The sequence below is a fragment of the Populus alba genome, chromosome 2, assembly GCF_005239225.2.
Source record: "Populus alba chromosome 2, ASM523922v2, whole genome shotgun sequence".
NCBI classification, from domain to species: domain Eukaryota; kingdom Viridiplantae; phylum Streptophyta; class Magnoliopsida; order Malpighiales; family Salicaceae; genus Populus; species Populus alba.
Window position 1 is genome coordinate 1,295,796 of NC_133285.1, and position 17,826 is coordinate 1,313,621.

General features: G+C 34.2%; 2 protein-coding genes and 1 pseudogene across 2 annotated transcripts; 2 read left to right on the forward strand and 1 right to left on the reverse strand.

The window, feature by feature from the left end:
* Window positions 1–5,577: 5,577 nt before the first annotated feature.
* Window positions 5,578–8,058, forward strand: LOC118052624 (CO(2)-response secreted protease-like; annotated as a pseudogene).
* Window positions 8,059–9,101: 1,043 nt separating this feature from the next.
* Window positions 9,102–12,871, forward strand: LOC118052667 (CO(2)-response secreted protease). The gene is made up of 9 exons (XM_035063670.2): window positions 9,102–9,515; window positions 9,827–10,086; window positions 10,181–10,280; window positions 10,374–10,893; window positions 11,019–11,119; window positions 11,240–11,482; window positions 11,593–11,707; window positions 11,834–12,044; window positions 12,145–12,871. The coding sequence occupies exons 1-9, from the start codon at window positions 9,340–9,342 to the stop codon at window positions 12,705–12,707; spliced, it is 2,289 nt and encodes a 762-aa protein (XP_034919561.1). The 5' UTR covers window positions 9,102–9,339; the 3' UTR covers window positions 12,708–12,871.
* Window positions 12,872–13,117: 246 nt separating this feature from the next.
* Window positions 13,118–14,186, reverse strand: LOC118052668 (SKP1-like protein 1B). The gene is made up of 2 exons (XM_035063672.2): window positions 13,744–14,186; window positions 13,118–13,455 (listed from the first exon to the last, which is right to left on the reverse strand). The coding sequence occupies exons 1-2, from the start codon at window positions 14,041–14,043 to the stop codon at window positions 13,282–13,284; spliced, it is 474 nt and encodes a 157-aa protein (XP_034919563.1). The 5' UTR covers window positions 14,044–14,186; the 3' UTR covers window positions 13,118–13,281.
* Window positions 14,187–17,826: the final 3,640 nt, after the last annotated feature.

Here is a 17,826-nt window from a genome sequence, read left to right on the forward strand (position 1 = left end):
TATTATCATCACCAAAATTACTACTACTTCTATTACCAAAATTATTACTATCATCAATATTATTATCATGACTATTAATTCATCATCATTATTATTAATGTTATTATTATTAGCATTACTACAACAACAACAACAACAACAACAACAACTACTATTACTATTATTATCATCAATATTATTATGATAGCTACGAGTATCATTATTATTATTATTACTATTATTATTATTATTACTATCATTATTAGTAATAATAGGTAGTATCATTGTCATTGTTACTATCACTATAACTATATTATTCTTATTATCATCACTAATTTAATTTTTTTTATTATTATTATCTTTGCTACTATCATTAATATATTATTACCATCATCATCATTATTATAATTACTAATTTAATTATTGATGTTGTCCTTACCATCAATAATATTAATATTTTCATTACTATTTGTAATATTATTATTATTAATGATAATATTATTATTATCTTCATCACTATTTATCATCATCATCATCATCATATCTAACATTATTATTATTATTATTATTATTATTATTTATTAATATCATCATCATCATTATTAATATTATCATCACTATTATTACTATTACTACTACTATTATTATTATTATTATTACAAAAAAAATTATGAACTTGGTTTGAATGATAGAATTGAAAATTATAAAAATCTTTGAAAAAAGGTAATGATGCTAAGGTTTTTTTTTAAAAAATAAAATTGGAAAGGAATTACATAGTGATTCTATGAAATTAGTAGGTAAAAACAAAATTCTAATGCCTATATGTAAAGAGAAAAAAAATCTATATCAACAAAGGTGATTATGATTTTTTTTTAATCAAATAGCTATTTTTTTAATTTTATTAATATCACAAATTAATTCATATTTTCTTAACAAATGCGTTAAAGGGAAGTAATTAATGACTACATTAATGGGAACTCAAAGCCGCTCGAGTACGGCAATTGAACCAAGTCTCCCGACAGTCATGCTTGTTTTTACTGTTTGCAATTGTATTTTTAAAAATTTTAATTTTTTTTTTATGTTTAGATGTGATAAACTTAAAATTAAATTTTAAAAATAAAAAATATATATCATTTTAATATAATTTTTTTAAAAAATATATATTTTAACAAACAACCTCCAAAATACCTTTTTTTTTTTGGATTCGAGGAAACCCCACCCTCTGGAAAGCGCACTTTGTGAGCCCAGATAAGCAAGTAAAACTCTGGCTGTCCCAGACTCTTACAAGAAATGCACGCCCTGACTCGAACTCAAGACTTGCTGTGCAGATCTCAAGCCCTTTACCATCACGTTGCACCCTTGAGGACCTCCAAAATACCAAACATTGGAAAATGGCATTCAATCCACGTGATAAGCACGTGCTGGTACTTGCTCCGTATGTCACGAGGCCTTTTTTGACTGGCTGTTTGTTTATCCTTCTCATTTGGGCAAAATTAGTCAATCTGTCGTTGTGGTGATTTCTATTTAGCCTGGCTTTTATTTATTTATTTAATTTTTGTCTTTTCTTGGTACAAAATTAAGCTATGATGTTGGGGTCCTATCTAGGAAAGGAGGAAGCCAATGAATAATCAATGGCTTTGGAAAAATTGGGCCGACCGTGCTCGTGGGAGCCGTTGAAAATAAAATATTTAAGAGATAGTTGACAAAATTTTTATTCATTTTTTTATTATGGTTTGGAGGTGTAAATAAGTATTTTAGATATGTGCATCAGATATTATTTAGAATTTCATCTTTCTAGTGAAAGAGTCTGGATTCCTGAAACATCTGGTTAATCATTTTTTTTAAAATAAAAAAACTAAAATAATATTATTTTTTTTTCTTTTATGTATTTTATAATCAATTAAATCAAGATTAAATAAATCAAAATAAATCTAATCAGTTGAGATTTGATAGAAACAATCTATTTTCATTGGGTTAACTAATTATTTAATTTTAAATTTGATTTAGATTATAACTTGAGTTTCAGGATTCCCGGGTCAACTTTTCAGGTAGGATTATATTTGAATTTGAGAGCTATTTTCATAATCATAATTTAAGTGATTTTTTATACAATTTTAATAATTAAAACTGCTTAAAAATATTTTCTTTTTCAAAATAAATTATATTTTGATCTCATAAAAACGAGTGAAAACTATTTGGAAATTATTTGGTATATCAATATTTATACTCTCCTATTTTACATAAACACAGTACCTATATTAAATAATCAAAAGTAGTCATGGACTCTATTTTTGTGTATTGAAATACAAGATTACTAGTTAGTTAAACCGTGCTATGCTATCAATAGGATTCCTATTTAATTTTTAATGTAAGAGATTAATAATGAGTAGGCGTTGTGAACTTTTTTTTTTATATCATGTGTTTTTAATTAATAATTGAAAAGTTAATATATATTTTCTTAAATAAGATGAATTGAAAACTATATAAACTAGTAAATCGTAAAAAAAATTAACACTGATTAATTGTAAAAGTAAAAATATAACATTTTTTTTAAATAAAAAATAAATGTATATGTATTCAATTTATCTCGTGTGATGAGGTGTGATTCGATTCTTTATTTAAATATATAGAAACAAAAATGAGTTTTCCTAAAAAAAAACAAAAATCTAAATTCTGGAGTGTGTGTGTGTGTGTATATAATTTCTTAGTCTAAATTCTTATTTGATGATTAATGTAATCTTTAATGAAAAAACATACATTTTTTTTTATCCATGTGATTTATTGCATAAAAATTGAAGGCAATTAAAATAAATATGAGAAATACATTTAATGATTTAAAATAAAGAGGAAAAAAATGTATTTTTTAATAAGACCTCTTTCCTTATTCTTTAGTATAATCTTAAAAACAAGTTTTAATAATAATAATAATAATAATAAAAAAAAACTATTCGTATAGAAAGATGGAAGGATAGCTGAAGATGGTGCCCAAGTTTCCTCGTCGGAGTACATCTGACCTCCGATGATCGAAATAAAACCGTCGAAGTTGAAAGTCACGCGTTCCATTTTAGGCCAACCAAATGGGACTCTTCTTGGGATACATGTGTAGTAGGTACATCGGAATCAATTAAAGACACAATGAAGGCTGCTCTCTAAAACAATCTTTGAATTTTCAGAGGTATGAATTGATTGGAGAACAAAAAGCTCAACACTACTCGAAACTTGAGAAAAAAAACAACGAAAATGCTCACGGAAAGTATTTCCTCATCAAGATTTTATTGTCCATAATTATTGACAGAAACGGCAATGAAACAAAAATAATAATAAAACAAAATTCCGGCCATTCCATTGGTATTTTTAACATGCTAAATTTGTGATGGACTATTTACAATTTTTAAAATTCTTTATTTGGCTAGAAATACAACTGCAAACAAAGTTGCCGACGGAAAACAAACAATAAAATCTGATTTTTTAGCCCGAGAGTTTTGTCGAAGATTCCAATTTATGACGGGATAAAACAATTCAACATGATATTTTTCAATAATGATTTTCCGTCGACAATTCAATCAATAATATCACCGATGCATATGAAAGTTTACATGAACACCGACATAGTATTCCTTTGGTATCTTTCAATCTTGTACAGTAAAGAATCAGTGTACATAATGGTCGAGGGAGGGTGGAAACAGAAATAAGTGGACCCTAATTTTGGTAGTTTATTGGGAGGTAGTGGCGCACTCGCAACAACTCTGATTAAAAGACTCGGTCGAGACATGGTAACATCGGACCTACATCTGCTCATCATGCAAGGTTCCTTTCTACTTTGTTGCCAAAATTGCTTCCTGACCAAAATTATCGTCACCGAATTAGAAAAGTCACACCGAGCCAGCACAAAAAATATGATTTGCCGACGCAATTACTGGCCCTATATGTCTCAAAATGGAACATATCCCTTTGATGATTAATAGAAAGCAACACTGTTCAAGATGTTGATTGCTACCATCTTCGCGTTCTTGGGCTCCATTTTTTCCGGCTGGGAATCTTAGCACGTCAACTACAGTGCTCCCTTGAGTGCCGACTTAAAAATTAGCAAAATCCCATTGCTATATATAAATTACAAACCACCTAGAGCCTTATCATTGACTATCATATCATTCATCCAAAACTAATATTATAATATATATTATCAAAAAGACGGGCTTTCGGTGTCCATGGGATATACTAATTATAGTTAAATTCAATCCCACCTCTAATTAAGAAAAATTAATATTCTTGAAAATAAATATTTTTGTTTTTAATGAACAGGTGGGTTTTTTTAGAAAGAATCCTAAAATGTAAGTTTTTTTTTTTTTTTTCATCTTGTAGATTATATAAAATTCTCAATAATATAAAAAAAATCTATTTAAATCCCTTATAAACTATGTGGTGCTATTGATATTTTATTTCGACCATCAAAACTCTAAAAAGGCTTATAAAAAAGCCAATAAAAATGTAAAGCATCAAGAATATCAAATTATTAAATTCAATAATTTAATATCTATTTGATCAAAGTCGTGACTTACTTTTTTGGATAAAGACTTTTTTTTATTATTATTTATGTATGCATTGTTAGTTTACATGCATATCAAGTATAAGTTAAAAAAAAAAAAACTATTTAAAATAAAAATGGTTCATAATGGGTGTGTTGGAAACAACACACTAGAAAACACAAAATAGTAAAATAATAAAATAAAATAAAATTCATTTTGAATCCTTAAGTAATTTCTTGTGGGCTATTTTTAGTTATTGCCTTACATTATATTTACCCTTAGAAAAACACTAACAATATTAAAAAGGGCATGCTTTATTATTAAAACGATTTATAAAACTTTAATTCATGTAAATATTTTTAACTTATTAAAAATGTTCCATAATAATAGAATGTTAGATAAAAAAAAATAGTAATTAATATTTTTAAAATTTATATATATCCTAGCTATTAATTATTATATTTTCCACTGGGAATACTTGTCCTAACTATGAATCATTTTCCACTGGGAATTATTGACATATGGACAAAAAAAATACAAGAATCGTCCTCCACTGGAAAGCGACGCCCACCTAAACAGCATTAGTGGTTCCGTAGCCAAATTTCATGTCAGAACGTTTTTTGGACATCGAGTTGTAATAATAACTTGAACCAACATTTCTCTGTGCTTGTTAGGAGAAAGAATGCTCTAGTGCGCAGCTTTAAGCATGGAATTTCATGGTTTGCAGCGCGTTTAACAGCACCAGAGGCACAATCAATTGCTAAAAAACCTGGAGCTGTATCAGTTTTTCCTGATCCTGTCTATCACCTCCACACAACTCGTTCATGGGATTTCTTGAGGTATGGAACCGATCTGGAGATTAATTCGAGTCCCAATCCTGACTCGAACTTGTTCTCTCAAGGATCTGACACCATCATTGGATTTTTAGATTCAGGTGAACCTCATGCACTCACTACCTAAAATCAATGGTAAACACAGAATCATTCCTTTTTTTCAACAACTGACATGTCTGCTGGGAGTTCTTTGTAACACAGGTATTTAGCCCGAGTCTGAAAGTTTCAACGACAAGGATATGAATCCAATACCATTGCGCTGGAAAGGTGCCTGTATATTAGCTGCATTCAGCGATGCCATTGAAGATGGTGTTGATATACTATCATTATCACTAGGTTCAATAGCCATTGGAGCGTTCCATGCCGTAGAGAATGGGATCACTGTGGTTTGCTCTACTGGAAATGAAGGGCCACCCAAAGAAACAGTAACCAAGAAGTTTGTGTCTGATGTTGTGTTGGGTGGAAACAAGGTGATCGAGGTAATGATGTTTCTTGGTAGAAATTGAGTCCCATTCCTTGTTGAAATTACCTTGAATTTTTACTTGTGTTGTATATAAAGAAATGATCGATCCTATATAAAATTGAGTCAATAGAACATGAGGGGAGTTCACATTTCAATTCAAGGCGAAGCCATGAATTTTGCCAATACTGGAAAATCTCCAGTTGATGTCTGCAATGTCAGCTAAGAACACTTATGCGGGTGAAAATGAAATTTTTGTGATATGCCCCTTATTTAGCCCACGAAGATGACAAACGATTACCAACATAGCTTAAAGATGTATCAATAACAAAATCTACAAATAGCTCACATGGATCCTAAAATATTGGCACCAATATTTATGCTATGTAACATGTATTGCTTCAGAAACTGCAACCCAGATTCTATGGTTGGTGACATGATCAAAGGAAAGATTGTCATCTGTGAGAATGACGACGATAAACGCTCGCAGTACGTCAAGAAAGAGGGAGTGCAGAGCTTGGGAGGGGTTGGTATTGTTTAGGTTGAGGACAAGACAAGGGGATTTGCAGACAAATTCATGGAATTTCTGATGACTGTGATCAGTTCAAAGGATGCTGCAGAGATCCTTGCCTACATAGACTCAACTAAGTAAGATACACACTATTGTCTCGATACCTATATCAATTACAAATATATGGCAATTTATGTGCTGACACATTTGGAAACTTCATAGAAATCCAGTCGCAACAACCTGCCTCCCAGAAACTAGCACCTTTCGTGGCATATTTTTCATCAAGAGGGCCTTCCTCAATCTCAAGAAATATCCTCAAGGAAAACCCTCTCTTTCTCCTAGACACATTATTTGATTGGATTCATGAATAATATCTCCCACGAATCAAAGAAGAATCACCTGAGTTTATATGTAATCAAATTGCTCTCTTGTTTTCTAGCTTTGCAGCCCCAGAAGCAGCAGACAATGTGGCAGCTTGGAAGGCCAATGATACAGAAGTGAATCTAAGAGGTACAGAATCCCCACAATTAAACGTGATTTCAGGAACTTCCATGTCATGTCCACATGTTTCTGCAATGATTGCTGTGGTCAAACCCCAGTCTCCTTCATGGAGTCCCTCTGCAATAAAATCTGCCATAATGACAACAGGTAAAAAGATCTACAACAAGCAACATTGAATACAATTATTTCCATTATTCCGCACTAATGTTTGAGTCATTTTTCTTCCTTTTTTCCGGCATACAGCATCTCAAATAAACAACACGAAGGATCCAATAACAAAAGAATTAGGTGCTATAGCCACAGCTTATGATTATGGGGCAGGGGAAATAAGCACTACTGGACCATTAAAACCAGGACTTGTTTATGAAACCACCACCATTGACCACTGACACGTCCACAATTACAGTTATTTCCAAGGATGTTCCGGGTGTTTTCTCTTGTCCGAAAGAATCGAGCGTCGATCTTATGTCCAACATCAACTATCCGTCCATATCAGCTTCCAACCTCACTGGATTTTAGAGCCGGACCATTAACAGAACTCTTACAAATGTTGCTGGAGATGGTTACTTCAACAGACTCTCTAACCATTGAAGCACCGAGCGGTCTAATAATCGCAGTGAGTCCACCTAGCCTGCAATTTACGAAGAATGCACAGAGACTGAGTTATCAAGCGATTTTCACTCCAACCATGTCTTCATCACAGGCATTTTACAAGTAATAAAAGTAAGCATACCCGTGCCAAATTGCAAATATAAAAAACTATGGTCCAAAACATGTGGGTCATAATTTTTAAATTGCAAATCACAATCTATGATCGACAGACAAAAAATCAAAATTGACCGAAGAAGGGTTTTTTAAACAAGAATACGAGGGTCATAATTTTGGTGGGGGCAGGGAAAGATTTTGATTTGATGAGTGTTATCCTAATTTTGGTGCGTTTTACTCATCGTGACAGATTCCTCTCCAAAGTCTAACACCATTGTATATACACATGGTTGCCAAGATTGATCCCCCATAACTATGAAAATGGTGAAAGTCATACTCAGCGTGCACCAAAAATATGATTGGAAGAAGTAATTACTGTCTCCTTCATGTCTCAAAAAGTACTAAACGTGCTTGGTCCTAAATGGAAAACACATTCGAGATTGATTATTAGCCTCTTTGTATTTTATTAGAAAAAACAACTGACCGCACTTGTACAAAGCTTTATAAATATAAATAGTTATTAAACTCTACATCACTCGATTTCATGGGTCAATTCAATGACTCGACAATTAGAGTTTTATTTTATTCATTCCCTTTGAAACAATTTTGAACATCAACTTGATTCAAATTCAATGACTCGATGAGATAATTCGCAATTCATTGACTCATTATTCAATTAAATTGCCTAAGCTTGGATGAAAAATGATCTTTTAAAAAAAAAAAAACATAATTTTAATAAAATAATTGACTTGAGTTAATTCTATAATTTAGGAATCAACTCAGGAACCCAGTAGCCTCATCTTTAAACCTGGTCATATATACCCTAGATCATATATTACAATTATATTTCAAAAAACTTATTGAGTAAAGCATGTTAAAAATGACAATAGATAGCATGTTTGTACAAGTCAATCCGATAAATACTTGTTAAGTGAATGAACTGGTGTGGTTTGTAATGATATGGAACTTTATGGTAATTTATGTATTTGTATGTTCTTGTAATGTTGGTGGGGTTTTTATTTTTGCCATGTATCATAACTCACATTTTCCCCAATGATCAATGCCTCTTTAAATTCATTATTTTGATGGCTATTAATATTATACTGATGCCCAAAGTATAAACATTCTAGATTTTAATTATTAAATAATATACCTTAATAGTAATACAATTATATACATTTATAGCACAATATATTAGTACATAAAATAAAATTTATAAAACCATTAAAATTAAAACACGCTAAATATATAACATATCATGTTATATAATATCCATACATATTAGGTCATATAGTATGAATAATACAAAAAAATAATTTTACTTTAAATATCCACAACAAATTTTTCAATTTATTTTTCCTGGGACATTCAAATACCATAAAAAAACTTATTTTCTTAATATTCTTTTACCAAAAAGAAATTGTTTTCATGCGAACAAACATATCTTTAGTACATGAGTTGTTCCGTTGCCAAGCTTCTTTGCTCTTTTTATGCTCAAGATGCTGGCACATTTAGTTGGTGCCTTAAGAGCATTTACTAAAAAAATATCTTGTACCTTCACCTATTACCACCACTTCCACTTCCATGCACCGTCACCACCCCACCACCACCACCACCACCACCATATCCAGATTTCTAAGTGCAAAAGCTGATCAGCAATTGCGCACTTCGGGTGGATATGACATTGGATCTGCGGTTGCCAACCATCACACGCAAGCACCATCCTGCCATTATAAGAAGCAGTGGATGGCTGTCTAGCTAATAGCTTCCTCACTTACATCCAGCCTGATTCACTAAACTAGAGAGGTCTGGCGATCAGCTAAAATGAAAGGTTATACCATATGCTATGTATTGTTTCCTATCCTCTTTGTTGCAGTTCTGGTAGAATCAGCAGGAGCAGCTGAGGGAGAGAAGGATGGTGTTTATATTGTTTACATGGGAGCTGCGACTAGTTCTTCAAAGAATGATCATGCCCAGCTTCTGAGCTCTGTCTTGAAACGGTGAATACATTAGGAATATCACTCTTTTCTTTCGGTGAAGTTGTGTCAATACTAATATTCTAGCTTTTAAGAACTTTGCCTGTGTCGAGCTTTTGCTATTATTTTTAAGCTAGCTAAGACCAAGTGACGATAACTCTATAGAATAAATGAAGACTTTTTGGTCGAAGCCCGCTTGCTATAAACTAAGTTGGCTCTGTGTTTTTTCCATTTAGGGTTTTAGGAGACAATACAATCTTAGGAAAACGATGAGAAGACTGTTTTTACTTGCAGATGGAATTTCATGATAAACTGAATATGTTTGTGCTTGCTAGGAGAAAGAATGCTCTAGTGCAGAGCTATGTACATGGAATTTCAGGGTTTGCAGCTCGTTTATCAGCAGCAGAGGCTCAATCAATCGCTAAAACCCCCGGAGTTGTATCTGTTTTTCCTGATCCTGTCTACCAACTCCACACAACTCGTTCATGGGATTTCCTGAAATACGGAACCGATGTAGTGATTGACTCAAGCCCCAATTCTAACTCCAGCTCATCTTCCGGAGGATATGATTCGATCATTGGAATCCTAGACACAGGTGAAATCTCTTGTCCTTCGCTATATAAACTCATTCCGAAACATCATTTCTTTCCCAAAAACTGACGTGTAGCTTTGAGTTATATGTAATATAGGTATTTCGCCCGAGTCTGAGAGTTTTAGTGACAAGGATATGGGTCCAATACCGTCGCGCTGGAACGGTACCTGCGTCGATGCTCATGATTTTTGTAATGGGTAAAACCTGCTCTGTCAACTAGAGTTTGGAAATCTGTCCTCCATTTGTTTGCATATGTTTATCCATGACCTTAAGGTTTTGATCCTCATCAGGAAAATAATCGGAGCAAGAGCTTACAATAGCCCCGACGATGACGATGACGATGACGATAATACACCAAGAGATATGATGGGGCATGGCACTCATGTAGCATCCACTGCAGCAGGAACTACGGTACCTGATGCATCTTACTACGGATTAGCTACTGGGACTGCCACAGGTGGATCCCCTGGGTCAAGGATTGCTATGTACAGAGTGTGTGCACGATATGGATGTGCTGGGTCCAGTATCTTAGCTGCATTCAGTGATGCCATTAAAGATGGTGTTGATATACTATCATTATCACTAGGGTCACCAGCGTCATTCATGCTCGATTACAAGGAAGATCCGATAGCCATTGGAGCGTTCCATGCTGTTGAAAATGGGATCACTGTGGTCTGCTCTGCGGGGAATGATGGTCCATCCGAGGAAACAGTTACAAATGTTGCACCCTGGATTCTGACGGTTGCTGCTACAACCATAGACCGTAAATTTGAGTCAAATGTTGTGCTCGATGGGGAAAAGGTGATCAAGGTGATGGAATTTTTTAGCAGCAACTAAATTTCTTGTCCTTTATAATTTTCACCTTTTCTATTAGCAATCTTTCAACCAATAAGATCATATCAATTGAAACATAATGTGTTCTTATTTCAATTCAGGGTGAAGCCATAAATTTTGCCAATATTGGAACATCTCCAGTGCATCCAATGATTTATGGAAAGTCAGCTAAGAAGACTGATGCAACCGAAAGTGAGGCAAGGTGTGCTCTATTTATGTGATAGCCTTTTATTTTTCTATCGAAGATGACAAAACAATATAGTTCACATGGATCTTAGGCGTTGGCACCAATACTTACGTCACAAGACATGTTTTGTTTCAGAAACTGCAACCCAGATTCTATGGATGAGGAGATGATTAAAGGAAAAATTGTCCTCTGTGACAATGATGACGATTCATACTCCTTTTATAGTAAGGAGGAAGAAGTGCGGAGTTTGGGAGGAATTGGTCTTGTTTTGGTTGATGACAAGATGAGCGGAGTTGCATCTAATTACAATGAATTCCCTTTGACTGTGATTAGTTCGAAGGATGCTCCCGGGATCCTTTCGTACCTTAACTCGACCAAGTAAGACTTGCTATTATCTCGGTGCAATCTTTACCTGTAACTGTACGAGTAACAAATTCATTACATTGATTATGGCAACTTGTTTTCTGATAAATTTTATAATTTCCCAGAAATCCAGTTGCAACGATCCTACCTAGCACAGTGGTGTCACAATATAAGCCAGCACCTACTATCGCATACTTCTCATCCAGAGGGCCTTCCTCCCTTTCAAGGAATATCCTCAAGGCAAAGCCAGTTCTCTTCTAGACAAATTATTTCATTGGATTCATGAACAGCATCTCTCACAGGTCACAGAAGCCTCACCTGAGTATATGTGTGAATAAATTGTTCTCTTGTCTTCTTGCTTTGCAGCCTGATATTGCGGCTCCAGGAGTAGACATACTTGCAGCTTGGATGGCGAATGATACAGAAGTGACTCTTAAAGGTAAAGAATCCCCAAAATTCAACATTATCTCGGGAACTTCCATGTCATGTCCGCATGTTTCTGGAATGGCTGCTGTGGTCAAATCCCAGTACCCCTCTTGGAGCCCCTCTGCAATCAAATCTGCCATTATGTCAACAGGTAAGATCTATGACAAGCACAGGAAAACTAATTAGTTAATATTTCATTATTTCATATTAATTTTAGAATTCCTCTTCCGTTTTCTTTCCCTTGCTTACAGCATCTCAGATAAACAATATGAAGGCCCCAATAACAACAGAATTAGGTGCTATAGCCACGGCTTATGATTATGGGGCAGGAGAAATAAGCACAAGTGGAGCATTGCAACCAGGGCTGGTTTATGAAACCACCACCACTGACTACTTAAACTTCCTATGCTATCACGGGTACAACACATCCACAATTGAAGTAATTTCCAAAGACGTTCCAGATGGTTTTACTTGTCCTAAGGAATCAAGCGTCGACTTGATATCCAACATCAACTACCCGTCAATAGCAGTTTTCAACCTCACTGGAAAGCAGAGCAAGAATATTACCAGAACCCTAACAAATGTTGCTGGAGATGGTAATTCAACATACTCTCTAACCATTGAAGCACCTAGTGGTCTAACCATCACCGTGAGCCCAACTAGCCTGCAATTTACGAAGAACAGCCAGAGATTGAGTTATCAAGTAATTTTCACTACAACTGTCCCTTCATTACCCAAAGATGTGTTTGGGTCAATTATATGGACTAACAAAAAACTTAAAGTCCGCACTCCATTTGTTGCAAGCAGTAGGTAATTCACAAAACAGCTGCATCAGAAAGATGTATTTCACAAGTAATAAATTTAAGAATGCTTGAGATAATAAAAGCTCAAACTATATATCTCAAGCTCAATGTATATATAAGAATGCTTGTTGCGCAAGACAACACAGCTTCCTGAGTCTTGCATTTATATTTCTCATTGAGATCTCTCAACCTAGTGAATAGAAAAAGACTGCAAGGGACCTGAATTTCACTATAATCACATGAATCTTAAGAATGATCAGTTTTATTCCTAACATCAACATGAATTCAAAAAGTTCATCACATCCTTCTCACATAAAACCAATTTCCAAGTTATGAATTTGTGGGTGCCAAAGAATTGATAGTAAAGCATCAGTGTGGTAAGACAAGATGGCATAATTAGGCAATCTAAAACACAAAGATATCATAAAGGAACAACAAATACCATATCAACACATTGAAACTGTTACAGAATGACACAAGACAAGGAAACAAAATGACAATTGTTTTCAAAACATTAAAACCTTAACATCAATCCACGTCCAACAGAAAAAGGCAATTATAGAAATAGATTAAACCCCTTTCCTTCTACTCAAAAGCCCACTGGTTCTCTCTCCGAACCTCCTCCTCTTCCTCTGGTGTAAAGTCATTCTTGATGTTGAATGTCTTACGGATCTCTTCTGGAGTCTTGCCCTTGATCATATCAGCCACTGTCTGACAAGTTAGGTCCAGCAAGTTCTTGATGTTCAAGTAATTGGCAGCCTAAACAAATCCAAGCAGATTAGAATATTAAGATCTATTCTCAAACCTTCCACAGCAAGCGCAAACACATACAGTGACCACAGCCCTTAGACTCCATTAATTCAACATTCACCCAACTTCTAGTATCAGCTAAAAATAAATTCAAACCCTAACCCTAGCAATTAAATAAGGTTCTAACAATAAAATAAAGCTATAACATTCAACCCTAGAAATTAAGTAAAACAATTAAATCAAACCCTAGCAATTAATTAACCTAATTAAAAACCATAAAAAAAATTAAGAACAAACCAGGATGAGATCAAAGAGAGTGGCCTGATCAACTTTGACGAACTCAGCATCCCAAGATTTAAGATCATCATCAGCGGAAGAAGGGCGATCATCCGATTTCGGAGTCTCAACGTGCTTTTTGCAGTACTCGATCACCTTAGAAAGAATCTTGCTTGTGACGTTAGGCAGAGGAATAGCGTTATCAGCGCAATCTTCTTCGATCATGTGTCTTATAGTCTGCGATTCAAGCGCTACAGCTTCGTCTACCTCAAAAGCCTCTCCGTCTGAGCTTTTCAGAGTAAATTTCCTGCTCGACGACATTTCTTTGATCGAGAGACTAAAGAGAAGCTCCAACGATATCTACAGATCAATGAATAGCCTGAGCTGAGTAGCAGCAGATTGTTTTATCGTGTTTTCGGGTATTGTGGAACCGATGTTAATCTACGGTCAAAAACGGGGGCAGAGAGTTCGTTGTTGTTTATGATTTCGCCTAGTGGGTGATATGTTTTTCCTTTCCAAAAAGTGAGAAATTACATTAAACGGCCCAAGCCCAAATTACTGTTTTAGTAGTCATTGGGCCTAGTTTTGACAGGGAAAGTAATAATAGCCCAGTAAAAACCTAGATCATACAAATGTGTTTCCTTTATCTTTTCTTATAAAACTAGTTTAAATTATTTTTTTCTTATAAAATTCCTTTTTTTTTTAATGAAGGTCATATTTTATCCTTTGTTGATTCTACGTCCATTTGGAAGGTCATTTAAGAGAAAAAAACAAGGGAAAATAACTTTATAATATTTAATAATACAATTAAACATTAACTCGACAATAAAAAGTAATTTTAGTACTTAGTGAATAACTAATATTATTGAATTATTTTTTGGAGCTCACTTTAAAAAAATAAATAAAACTAGGAGAAATAAATCTTAGATGAAGATATTATTATCGGGTTAAGAATTTTATATTCTCTCCTTTTCTTATGTTTAATTTTTTTTTTTTTAAGTATATACTCAAGAGTAACTAATAAGATGCCACTAATTACTCTCTTGGCAATATACACCATTGAATTGAAGAAAAAAAAGAGTAATTTCTAGAGCATGGAATCTTGAAAAATCTTATCTTTTTAAAGCAAGGAGAGTATATAAAAGGTATCTGTCAATCCAAGAAAATTAATTGATATTGTCCAGAGAAGCTACTTGCATATTCTTGGAGGAGGTGAGAAGAAATCATTCTTTCTGCTCTTTCAGATGGATAGGTAGCGTCCTAAAACACATATTGGGATGCGTGTAGGAGTGCCTTGGTACATTGAGCTATCCCTACCTCAAAGGTTCCTGTGCTACAACACCCCCTTGCAGCTGGTTGAAATCCTAATATTATCAGTAGCTAATTTGATGTTTTTAATAATATAATTATAACAATCATGCCATGGTTGAGGTAAAGAAATGAGAAATTGTTGTATAGAATATTTTATCTGATGCATGCTTCAGGATTGTTGTTACTCATTTTTGAACTCCACGTACTGTAAACAGTGTATATCTCTTTTAAACTGAGTGTAGGAGTCTAGCTTATGTTTACTAGAAGATTGACAAAAACAAAGAAAGAAATATATTTTTTTCAAAACCTTGTTTAAGTTGTTTTCTATTCTCTTTATCCTTCTCTTTTTCAACCAAAATCGTCAGGTTTTCTTAGATTGATTAAGAGTCTTCATAATACTAAATCCGTTTCTTTTTTATTTGGTCTTTAAGGTTGGATAAAACCCTCTGAATTTGTACTAAAAAAAAACAGGTTCTGTTGTTGTCGTAATTTTTTGTTCCAACTTAGACTCTGATTTTGACTACGGTATCTAACTACTTAGCTATATTCTGTCACTCATGGCATGTTGAAAAATTGACCTACACCTTTATTGGGTCCTAGAGATCATTGTTCTTAGGGTAGACTCTCAGTTAAATTTGGATATTCAGCATTGTTAGATCAATAACCTTTTTTGACCAATCAGATTATTGCCAGATTTTGTTCTCTAAAACGATTTTATCTCACTTCAACTCCTGCATCAAAGTTGTAGTCCTATACGCGTAGCTAAATTTGAGCTTGATTTCGATATCAGAAGCTCAAGATATTCTTGTTTAAATATTTAACATGAAACCAAAAAATTCTACCGCGAAAAGGATCCAAACCCTCTAAAAACTCTATTTCCATCACAAATTTATGAGAATAGTAAAATTCTGATAGATTTATGAGCTAATATAAAATTCTAGAAGATACTTATTTTCAGCATCCCCATTCCCCTGTATGAAAAGATTAAAATTCAGTTGGCGGTGGCTTTAGACCGGCTTCCACCGAGGCAAATCCATCGTTTAGCCAAAACAACATCATATGATATTTGTCTTATTACTCCATTCTCTCTTTTACGTTCTAAAAACATAAATTTATCCTTTTTATTTAATTATTAGATGTATGTATAAGGAAAAGTACAGGGCTACACACATATTTCAAACACAGAAACACATTTCCTTTCCAAGAACGAACAATTACATATACACTTTGTTTTGATAATCAAGGGCAGGGAATCAGGGCTTGTGCTAAACTAGTCCACAACACTCAACTCTCTAGGCCAGGAACTACCCCGGCATGAGACAGTTCATAAAGTCATGGCCCTTCAACAGAGAGGGCCAGTGGCTAGTGGCTCACAGATGTTGGAATTTTTCAGGAGTTTGAACATAGGACTTCTTGACAGAATGGAGGAACAAATAAAGAGAAATCCTTCTCTGTTTTCAATATCTTTATTTACATAAATAAGGGAATATATATAACAGATTGTTACCATAACGTAAATAATGTAAATAACGTAAACTTCCAATTATAGCTATACATTTATGGGCTTAATTCGCTAATAAATATATTGCTGATCTTCCTTCTTTAATCTCGCAGAGGACAACTCATGCTAACACTCCCCCTCAAGTTGGTACATATATATCTTGGATGCCCAACTTGCCAAGTAAGTTGTAGAAGCTTCTACTGCATACAGCTTTTATAAGTATGTCTGCCAACTAGTCTTTGGATTTAACAAACGAAAATCAAATTATCTTGGCCTCAAGATTTTGTTTGATGAAGTGTCGGTATACTTCCACATGTTTGGTCCGGTCATGCTGGACTGGATTGTGAGAGATATCAATTGCAGCTTTGTTATCACAAAATAAATTCATTTCTTCCTTAGGAGTAAGGCCAATTTTAGTTAATAGCCTTCGGAGCCAGAGAAGTTCACAAAGACCTTTGGCCATCCCACGAAACTCAGCTTCAGCACTTGATAATGCTACTACCTTTTGCTTCTTACTTCTCCAGGTAACTAGGTTTCCTCTAACCAACGTGAAATAACCTAAAGTTGATTTTCTATCAGAAATATTTCCTGCCTAGTCAGCATCTGTGTAGCCTTCCACTCGTAAGTGATTGTTTCTTGTAAACATAAGTCCTTTTCCAGGAGAGAACTTTAGGTATCTGAGAATCCGAATCACTGCATTTATATGATCTTCACTCGGACAGTGCATGAATTGGCTTACCACACTTACTGCATAAGCGATGTCCGTCCATGTATGAGAGAGATTAATCAGTTTTCCTACTATTCTCTGATACCTTCCTTTATCTGTTGGCACTTGGTTTGGGTATGCTTCTAGTCTGTGATTTTGAATTATCGGTGTATCTGCAGGCTTACAATCCAGTAATTCTACCTTTGATAATAAATCCATGATATATTTTTGTTGGGAAAGGAATATGCCGTGTTTTGACCTAGCAACTTCAATTCCCAGAAAATATTTGAGTCCTAGATTTTTCATCTCAAATTCTATGGCCAATTGCTCTTGAAGTCTTGCTATTTCCTTTGAGTCATCTCCTGTAATGATCATATCATCTACATACACTATCAAAGTTGTTACCTTACCTCGATGATGTTTTAAGAATAAAGTATGATCCGAGTTGCTTTGTTGGAAGCCATATTTCCTCATTGCTGAGTTCAAACGCCCAAACCATGCTCTAGGAGACTGCTTTAGGCCGTATAAAGTTCTTTGTAGTTTGCACACGATCTTAGCTTCAGAGTTTGCCATATATCCTATAGGG